Source organism: Cyprinodon variegatus, unplaced genomic scaffold (assembly GCF_000732505.1).
Source record: "Cyprinodon variegatus isolate N-32 unplaced genomic scaffold, C_variegatus-1.0 Scaffold107, whole genome shotgun sequence".
In the NCBI taxonomy this organism is placed as follows: Eukaryota; Metazoa; Chordata; class Actinopteri; order Cyprinodontiformes; family Cyprinodontidae; genus Cyprinodon; species Cyprinodon variegatus.
This window is the reverse complement of record NW_015150560.1, coordinates 1,492,891-1,503,578: the sequence shown is the minus strand read 5'-3', so window position 1 is coordinate 1,503,578 and position 10,688 is coordinate 1,492,891. Positions and strand designations below refer to the sequence as shown.

General features: G+C 38.1%; 1 protein-coding gene across 1 annotated transcript in view; it reads left to right on the top strand.

Annotated features, from left to right (window-relative positions):
* cacng4 (calcium channel, voltage-dependent, gamma subunit 4) overlaps positions 1-7,265 on the top strand; it is a 29,135-nt gene extending 21,870 nt beyond the window's left edge. Inside the window, exons 3-4 of the mRNA XM_015374635.1 lie at positions 4,251-4,391; positions 4,661-7,265. Of these exons, the coding sequence (XP_015230121.1) occupies positions 4,251-4,391; positions 4,661-5,214 (695 nt within the window). The 3' untranslated portion in view covers positions 5,215-7,265. The remainder of the gene's footprint in view (positions 1-4,250; positions 4,392-4,660) is intronic.
* Positions 7,266-10,688: the final 3,423 nt, after the last annotated feature.

The window sequence follows — 10,688 nt, the reverse complement described above, 5'->3', positions numbered from 1 at the left end:
GTTTCACTTTTTAAATGGAATTACTGAAATCAATCTACTTTTTCATGATATTCTAATTTTATGACCAGCACCTGTATAGCAGAGAGAGACAAAGGGAGGGCTAACGAGCAGACAAGGAGCAGGTGTGAGGGGGGGCAACGAGGGAGCCAAGGGGAAAGGAACACACACACAAGAGGGCAATAGAGGACAACAGAAAAACATGAGAACTAATATAAATCTAGAAATTACAACAAAACTGTAATTAAACCAATAAAACTAGAAAACAAGGAGCAAAATAAAGAACAACAGAACCAAGACCATGACAGTATCAGGGCCAAAAATGACATCAGCGCAACACTAATGAGGTGACACAATAGAAACACAAAAAACACTGAGAAAATCTAGGAAAGAAAATCAGGAAAAATTTTATTTATTTCTTTTTAAGTACAGAAGCCCTGTGAACGTAGTTGTCCAAAAAAAAATAAATAAAATAAATGTCAGCCAAAAACATCATCACAGCCCTGTGCCAGGTTTACCTTCAGTGATGGAGAAAAAAAATACAGCACTGTTTTTTAAAACAGAAGAGTAGTAGAAGGAAAAAGCAGTGAGAAGGAAACATGTCAGCATGTTCCTCAGCTACAGAGTACAATAGTAGCATTGCTTCAGAGACACTTCAGGGTACCAACAGCCACTGTCTTATAAAGAAGGATTTTAGGCATTAATTTTAGACAGTGAATTCTGAAGCCTACCATGCAGTGGTGATTGTTGGTTGAAAATAAATTCTTGGTAAGTTTTCTCTGCTTTTGAGGTTGTACTGTTTACTTTTGAGTGTTTTAAAGTCTAAACAGTTTTTTCAACAGAAAAGCACCACTTCTTGGTGTAAAATATTGCTTGTGGACCAATTCAATATTTTCTTCAAACAGGCCCTGTGTTCAGTCTATGATAGTAAATGCTGCATTATTCTAAAATGTAGAGGTGGTACTTGGTGTACTACAAAATCACTATTTAGTAATCTCTCCTTATTTTCCACAACCTGTCAGGCAGTAGTTCACCACTTTTAAGTCACAATGGCTCCTCATTAACGCAATTGGTCATTTTTAAGTGATGTTTTTCATCTCTTAGAAATTAAAGATCACAGTATTGTAAAGAATAAAAAAATATGTCATCAGCTTTAAAATAAATTACATTCTGATTAAAAAGAACAGTACATCAAATTGTGTAACTAAACTGAAAAACAAACTGCTATACAACAATACTTGTTAGATTCGATATAAGCTTTTACCATTCATGACTTTGCACCAAACATTGATTTTGGTATGTTTGACTTAGCTGAAATAGAGACCAGTTCTCCTAGAAGGATTGTCATTGCATGTAATCATTTAGTTTTATTTATTATGAATATTCTATCAATTATTGAATTATTTTTTAGGTCTTAGGTTTTAGGTAACCTATTGTAATTAGGGTTCCAAGATGACAGTATATTGAAGTAAAGTTTGCAGATAAGATAACAAGACAGGACAAAAATTTTATTTCTCTCCAAAAATAGGAAAAAGTATAAGATGGAAAGTGGTTGTGGAGCCTGTGAGGAAGCTGTCAGTGTCAATGCTGCAGGATGTTCTGTCAAGTGCCAGTTGTCTTCCACTTATAATACCTATGTCCTGTATTCTCTATGTGACCAGACTAAGAAGCAAGGCTTCAATGTAAATTTGTTTTCTCTCCAAAAAAAAAAACATCCAGGTAGAAATCTCCTGAATATTATGTTGGAACAGTTAGTATGGTCTAATGGAAGAGACATTTGACTTCTAGACCATAGTTCCAAATAATTTTCACCAAAACAACACTATGCATTTCCCAAACAACCCTTTTGAATGGCAGTTTACTGGAGTTGAGCCATTTCTGCATCGTTTGGAGAGGATATAGCTCAAATGGTAGAGCACTTGCTTAGCGTGTGAGAGATAGCAGGATTGATGCCCGCATTCTCCATTCAACATGATTTTAAGTAACACCACTTTCTTTCATTTGAGAGAGTGGTGGCCTAGTGGTTAAGGCACAGAGTTTGGAATCCTGAGGTTCTGTGAATTTTAGCACCACTCCCTGAGATTCTGGGTTTGTGAGCAAGACCCTTAACCCCACACTGCTCCCTAGGTGTCCCACGATGGCAGCCCACTGCTACCCAAGAGGATATGAGATCAATAAAGTTCTATGATTCTTATTTTTGTTCCACTTCCATCAGAAATGAGGTTCAAGGGCATTAAATGCACATCAAATAAACCTAAAAACAGTCTTTTCTAGAGCTTTGAAAGTAAATACTCTTTGTAGTCAAACCCTTGCATCTGACATTCCATCCCCAAGAAGAAGCTTCATACACGAACCCTTATGTCTTGAGCCGCATGCCTACTTAAACTCACACAAATACAACCGCAAACACCCCTGCTTACCACCAAACTGACCGTCAGCCTTCTCATAGGCTGGACTGGCAGTAGTTGCACTTTATGCACAGACTAGACATTACATTACTATTCACATATTTTTCTTCTAACAAAGTTTCATATCTTTGATAGTGTTCCAATTTCTTGTCGTTTTTTTTTTCAAAGTTCTGGTTCAAACCACAAGAAAATTTTGGCCAGTTTTGCTCCACTTTTCCCTTTCCAACACTCCCATAATTGTAATTGAATCATAATTGCTTTAAAGATAATATTTGAGATAATCACAGCATTTTTTTGCATGGTAAGAATGATCTGGTCTGAATCTGAATGGAAGGATGCCCGTACCACCCTGACCTCAAACAGGGGTTATCCAAGATGGTAAACGTGAAGTATAGCCAGTCATAAAGTGATTGCCAAGAAAAAAAAACCTCACAATTTTAGGAGGAAGAATTCTTGCTTTTGCTGTCTCCACTTCTTTCATCAAAATATTTTCTCATTCTGTTTTTCCTGTATTAAAGTAAGTCCTTGAAGTATCACAAATGCTTCCTCTTCATCGACCATGTCTATTTACACTAAATTATAGTTTAATTACAGTATGAAGGCTGTGTGAGATTTCCTGTCTGTCATCTAAATATTCTTTAATCAAATCTCTGTGTTTGGTGTGATCTGCTTGCTGTGTGGCTGTTAAGGACCAAATCGGCTTATTTTTAATCATCATGCATGGGGTCACTGATGTTCTTAAAATCACTTGATCATCTTTAAAATCTTGCTGTGTGAACCAGGAATAACCTGATAATGCTTAATGGCCGCAGGCACATCCGACATCACTCTTTCAATTCCCTCACTGGATTTGTGGCTTGTTTCAGATGCAGACAAATAGACTTTTCTGTTGAGACTATTTAGTTTTTTTTATTGTTTTCAACAGTCTTTCTGTTAACAAAGGGCCATTTTTGCACTTTCCTTTTAAATTAGTTTTTATGATGTAAAGTTCAGTTTACGAGCAGGTAACAGACACCTCAAACGTGAGGGCATCTGCCGGCAGCGATCTGATACAGCTCTCGACAATTCCTTTGATAATTCCACAAAATATGCCGTTCAGAACGCTACAAACCAGGCATTGATCCCGCATCTACGACCGTCAATGCCTGCTAGAGCTACAGTAACAAAATGTTTTAAATACATTCACTCTTGATCATTTAAAAAACTGCAGAGCTCTACGGACGGAAGAAAACAAAGCAGCAGAGTTCATTTTAAAAACTCAAATCCACGACTCAGCCGGCTACCCAGCTAGTGCAAGCAGTGGTGGCGCTATGTCCAACTTTGACTCAGATGAACCCAATTTAATCCACATCTATCCCCTTCTCCACCATCGTAGCTAAGCTCCATCGGCTTTCCCATGGTGCTTCTTCAACCTGGTCACTATTAGATTGTAATTCCTCCTGGATTCTTACTGACTTGACTTAATGAAAGAGTTTGCATATGACTAAAACTAGTATAACCTAAAATGACAATGTTTGATACACAGACTAGACTGAATAAATAAATAAAAAAAACAGACAATGACAACAATGTTGTGGATTCTTATGAAAGCAGGTTATTGCATCCTTTTTTGATGCATTTAATTTAAGGTTTACAGGTTATAGATTCTATGAAAGGGGAAAACTTTCTTGAGAAAATAAATTATATTTTCAGTCTTTCACATCCCCAAAACTTTGCATTGTCCAAGGTGTGTACATTTCTTAAACCATTGTGTGTGCTTACAGTATTCTATAAGTGAATTGAATAACCTAATCTTAGCAACTAACTAATAGTACAATTTTCTTCATTGTGTGTTATTTTTAACAGGTATAGTGCGTGCATCCAGCCTGTTTCCAATTCTCAGCACCATACTGCTGATGTTGGGTGGATTATGTGTCGGGATCGGACGTTTATACAGCAAAAAGAACAACATCCTGCTCACTGCTGGCATCTTATTTGTGGCTGCAGGTAGGACAACGCTGACTGTCAGAGACACATGAATACACAAATTTAACCTGATACACAATGATAGAATAAGACAACTGTTTTTTTTTTTTGTGTGATTTGTTGTAGATATCATATAGAGCAAGAGAAAGGCCTGTCTTCTTTCCACCCACATAGGGTTGTTACAGCAGACAACAATAGAATTTATAGACCATGTCACAATCTGAAAACAGTTTCCTTTTTTAGCTTTTACCAACTACCATCAATTCCCTTTGTGTATACACTCTCTTCAGGGCTGAGCAACATCATTGGCATCATTGTCTACATCTCCAGCAATGCTGGGGATCCCAGTGACAAGAAAGACGAGGACAAGAAGAACCAGTACAACTATGGCTGGTCCTTTTACTTTGGTGCCCTCTCCTTCATCGTGGCTGAGTCTGTGGGCGTTCTGGCAGTCAACATATACATCGAAAAAAACAAGGAGACACGTTTCCGTGGCAAACGAGACTTCATCAAAACCACCTCATCCTCTTCACCATATTCCCGCATACCAAGTTACCGTTACAGGCGGAGGCGTTCTCGTTCCAGTTCAAGATCAACAGACCCGTCCCGCGAACCTTCCCCTGTCAGAGTGAAGATCGGAGGGGGACCTGGAGGGGGAGGGCTGGGAATGGGTCTACCGATGGGGGACATATCCATGTACACGCTCAGCAGAGACCCTTTAAAGGCTGGTAGTGGGCCTGCAGGGCCATATAGTCCTGATAGGAACACTGGGTTTTTACAAGTGCACAACTGTTTCCAGAAAGATGTGAAAAACGGGGCGAACCGGAGGACGACTCCAGTATGAGGTCCGATATGTGTTGCTGTGGAGCTTTATGGAGCATGTGAAATGCTATTCAGATGTCAAGAAACAACAGTTTGCCATTTGATTGTTCGGGCTGTGGCACTATTGCCAGGTTCTAGATGATTTTCTTTTACATCTCCAAGAATGCTTTGAAGTTTATAGAACAAAATTTTGTCTGTGAAATGATCTAATATCATATTCAAATAGTTGTTATGGATAGATGTAGCATTGTTTCCCAGAAGTGATTTAAGAATCATATAAGTTATGTTAGAAGAAATTTTTCTTCTTTTTTGCTTTTACATTAAGCTTGGCGAACGTTGTGGTTTTGCAGATATTATTTGAAGGTCATTAAATCATGGGCAGAGGGGAGACCTTTTCAGACCTAATTATCATTTTGTTCTATTTCAAAGGATTGAAATATATATATTTTTCTGTTTTCTTGTGAATAACTGTTTTGAAAATTAACCTTTTTCACTGTTAGATGTAATATTTATTGTCTCCAATGCTTCATTTGTTCATATAAAGTGATCACTGTTTGTTATCAGAGACATATTATACTAAAGTTGTTAATAACTTATCACATAAGGTGCTGACTTATTCCTTTAGATCTACAATTTAAATGCTTTCATTGTATATCATTGATCTTAATCAAGCTTGAGCATAAGTCATGTGGTCAATGTGTGAGTTGTATGTGAGTGGGAGTATGTGCTGGAACGTTTTGTATCTCAAACACAGTATAACTTAACAAAACTGAGTTTTTGTAAATAATTGTAAGAGCAAAATACTCCCACTAATTAGATGTACATTCCAATACACTGTGCAGATTATCAGTGTAAATGTTACTTGCAAAGACTGCCTTGTAAAGTGCTCTCAATGTGCTCAGGGATGATGAATGGAACGAATGAGTTCCTTTCTTAAGCCAGACAGACTGTTACAATTGATGCGTCTATAAAGAAAAACTTAAGGTCATGCCTTTAGTGTTTACAGATGGAAAGATATTTTTACTTTTTTAACAGGGTTGTGAAGAGCAAATTCAAGAAATCTGTGTTTTGTAGTAGAGTTTGGAGACTAAAAATGGGATTATCATGGTGGAGTTAAGGTAATTGCTATTAAGAGTAGCATCCTTTAGTTCAAGAGCCGAAAGAGAACAAAGTACAAGAGAACATCTAACAAAAAAAAAATTTTAGCTGTAAAGAAAGTTTCACAACAAAAAAAACATTCTTCGTGGGGCTTCGTACACTATAGCTGCTTTAATTATTAGATTTGCTACACATTGCTATTTTTCCACCCAGTACATACTGCTAAAAAACATAAAAGCTGGGGAGAAAAAAAAGCTATTTTCTAGGCAAATAAAAGGATTTTTTTTATGGATTTGATCGTTCTAAAGGTGCAGAGGGAGATGCCCAGAGTTAAGTTAGACCGATCGGTATCATTATCAGCTGATGTTAGCTGATTTTAGCGCATTAAGCAAAAAATCCTTCAGGTCACATAAAGGACATGCATTGCTGATCCCTCCATTTTTCATACGTTCTTTTAATTTGTTAATAGATGTTCCTTTTATTCGTCATTGTATCATTTTTATCATGGAAATGGAGGTGGGGGGCATAAATATCTGCAGCTTGTATTGGGGGTCAGTTAGACTAATGTCAAAATAATCAACATCTGCCTTAGGGTGTGCATAGCTTTATCTGCAAGGACTCTAATGAAAATCTGGTCGCTCTTCAGTGATTTATTTGGAAAATATAGATGTTGTGCGCCCTTCATTTTCCTGTTGGTTTATTACAATCAGTATATATTGAGCATAAAATGCTTTGCCGCTTATCAGTTTACAGCCACCCCCCTCAGTGCACATTGGCCCCTGCCCGGCCAAACACATAAAAAAAAAATCTGATTTACGGGTGATAATAATTAAGGGCTGATTGTTAGATGGGTATTTAGCTTTTTTTTTACTATTTTGTAGAAGGTTAGCTGATGTTTTTTATGCATTTTTAAACCAGTGCTATTTTGTTGAGAATTGGATTATCGCATAAGACTTAAATCAGTGGATCAAATATGTAGCCTCGTGAGAAAAGCAGTTTCCCCCCAAAAATCTAAAAAAATGTATGTTGAAGCAAGTTTCTGTCAATTTTTGCAGGTGGTAGACATTTTCAGATATTATTTTAAAGTCACTGAACGTACACAGTTCTATACCCTCAGCCTTTTCATTAAGAGTGAGATTGGGATGTATAGGCTTTGCCCCAAGCTGTGTTAAAGTCTTAAAACTCTTTAGAGTAAAGTAATTAGCTGTGAAAGAATATAATATAAAATATTAACCCCATCCAAAGTGTAAATTTGACACTGCAGCATCAATGCTGATCGTTTACAGACTGGTTCAGTGTTGAAATAATATACAAGGTATCCTGACTGAGCCCATTTTGAAGAGTAGCACTGTCCGAAGTGCTTGTAAGTAATCAATGTTTCTGTCATAACTGGTCAGAGAGAAATACAAACCACTTTTTGTCAAAAGTAATTAAATAATCTGTCAATCATATGTTCAATGACCCGTGAAATGATTGACAACCTGTCACTCAAACTGATGGACAGCTTGTCAACCAAATTTTCAATGAATCATAACATAATTGACACACAGTCCCTAATAGCGATTACAAAGGCTGTCACTGAAAATGAATGAGGTCATCACCACTAGTGTTGCGCCGATGCCATTTTTTGGCCCCGATACGATACCCGATACCTGGCTGTGCAGTATCGGCCGATACCGATACCATAATAATGTAAAATAATTGCCGTCATGGCTTTGTCAAGCTGCTGCCTACCTTTGTGAAGCAGGAAAACATCTAATACAAAGTGAAACCAGTAGAACTTTTTATTGCCTACCAGGAATGGGTGACAATAGTTGAATAAACTTATGGCTCTCAAAATGGTATCGGTGCCCAATTTGTTGGTACTTGCCGATACCAATACCACCATTTTAGGGCAGTATAGGGACCCCGTCCGATACTGGTATCGGTATCGGTGTAACACTAATCACCACCCTTCTCCCCACCCCTCTCAGTTGATATACAGAAAATGAACTACCGACACTAAGGGCTTTCATTTTACCACTCAATGCTCTCTGTGCGACATCTTCTCAGAATGAGTCAAGCTCGGTGTCAGCTGAACCTCAAATCCTACTAGCATTCATTCTCGGGTACCAGGATTTTCTCAGCCCCCGCTCCATACTCACTGTATCCACCATCACTCATAGTGTATACTGCAGTTTCTCCCCAGCCTCAGCCCAACTCCTAAGGTAAACGAGCCTATCAGTGTAATCGCTAAAGAGGTGATAGCTAGCGAGGGTGACAGCATACCGACGTATCCCACTGTTCCAGTTGAGATCGACGGCCGACTGTCTTCCAAGGTCATTAAAGCTATGAAAATTGCCTTACTGTATTTGATCTACCACATATGTGATAAAATCCAAAACAGGTTTTGCTATGGCTGTGAAAACGATAATCCGACCCAAAATCAACATATCTGTCTGCAACCACTCTGCAAGGACTTTTACTTTTAATCCATCTGCTGTAGACTTCAAAGTATCAGATTGATATGTGTAGAACTGAGTTGAGTTCTACGTTATCAATCTTGAATGACTGCCTTTCACTCTGTCTGTGAAAGGAGGACCATTTAGTACAATACTTTGAGCTGATTGGGGGATGTGCCAGCTAGTTACTCTCTTCCATTATACGCTTTCAGCCAATCGTAGCATCGAATCGTGACGTTTCACGATGATCACAATAGGATTCGTCTGCAGCTTCTTGAGTGTTTTCACAACTAGCGGAGTAAACTGATAAATCTAACTTTTTTTAAATGCTGTCGGAAGAAAAGCACAGACATCTTTCCCATCTACAAATACACAAAGTTCTTATCTTTGCTCCTTTTTTAAACAAGAAATTGTTGCCATTTTAGCTAAAACTGAGCCAACTCTGGTATCCACCAGTTAGTCCTCCACTGTAGCCAAGTATGTAATGCCCTGGCAAGGCCCTTCTGACTGTCATCATTCCTACAGGTCCCTCCACCCAGAAAATTGCTGGCATATTATTGGTCAGACCCGCTGGTTGTGACGAGACGGACGTATTACAGGGAGTCTTTCAAGATGAATTTGTTGTGAGACTGAAAACTCAGAACTCGCGACAATCAAGCTTGCAACGCAAAGTTAAATCTCCCCGCCTCACCCCTGCAATTCAGATATTGTTGTCTCAAAGAGGCCTGCAGGTGGAAGACTTCAGCATCAAAACAATGGCTAACACGCTTCTGTTTAAATTAAATGCTTCACGTGGGTTTCATGTTGCGTTTCTTGATCTGTATCATAAGACATTTATGGATGGGTCTCAAGAATGTCATATTGAAAGCTATGAAAAGTAATACAAAGAGGAGTTGGAATGTGTTTTAGAGTGCTTCAACTGCCAAGATGAAGACATGTTGGTAGCATTCATTCTTTCTATAGTGTATTGTAATAAAGTTCTTCCTGAATGAAGGTGTTTCTCTCTCTTTTTGCTGTGTATGGTACACATTTTTTCTCACTAATTTTGAGGCTCTCATTCAGATTTTGGGTTTAAGCAGAGGAGATGTATAATGAACCAGCTTTATAAGAAATTTGCTAGTTTTGGGGGAATTGAGAGACTGTGGCGAGCCCTGCGTAAAAAGATGGGGTAGGAGATAATGAAATATTTCCTTTCTGAGCAAGATGGTTACACATTGAAAGCTTATCAGACATAACAGTTTCCAGCATCAGCTTGGGCCTTTTACCCGAGATTATGGAATATCTGTGATGTTACGTGGCAGAAATAAGAAAAACAAAATGGGAACAAACAGGAACAGACACTTAAGAGTCATAAACTGTCAGATGCAGCCTGCCACAGAGACAATATCAACCACTAAGTCATATAAACTGGCTTTATTAAACTTTAGATCTCTGTCAGGAAAATGCTTTTTAATTAATGCACATATTCTGTTGGAGTCGTCTCCTCCAAACTACAATTTTCTTTGTGAGAGCAGACAGCAAAGGAAAGGTGGAGGAGTGGCAACATTGTTTAATGATTCACTGAAGTGTAAAAAGGTGTTTTTGGGAAAATTTGACTCTTTTGAACATTTGGCTCTGCAGGTAAAGAGCCCAGTACGAACTATGTTTCTAAATGTTTATAGACCTCCTAAGTCCAGTCCTAAGTCAAACTTTTTTAATGATTTTAGTGACCTCCTGTCTGTGATATGCGTTGATTATGACTGTTTAATTATTGTGGGAGACTTTAACTTTCACGTTGACAACCCTGAAGACAGAAGTGCAAAAGAACTGTGTGACACACTTAGAAACTTTGGTTTAACTCAACATGTTAAACAACCAACAAACAGGAACATATTTTAGACTTGATCATCACTAAAGGTCTGAGGATTTCTAAAGTCATTGTTACTGATGTTGCCCTATCCGATCACTTTTCTGTTAC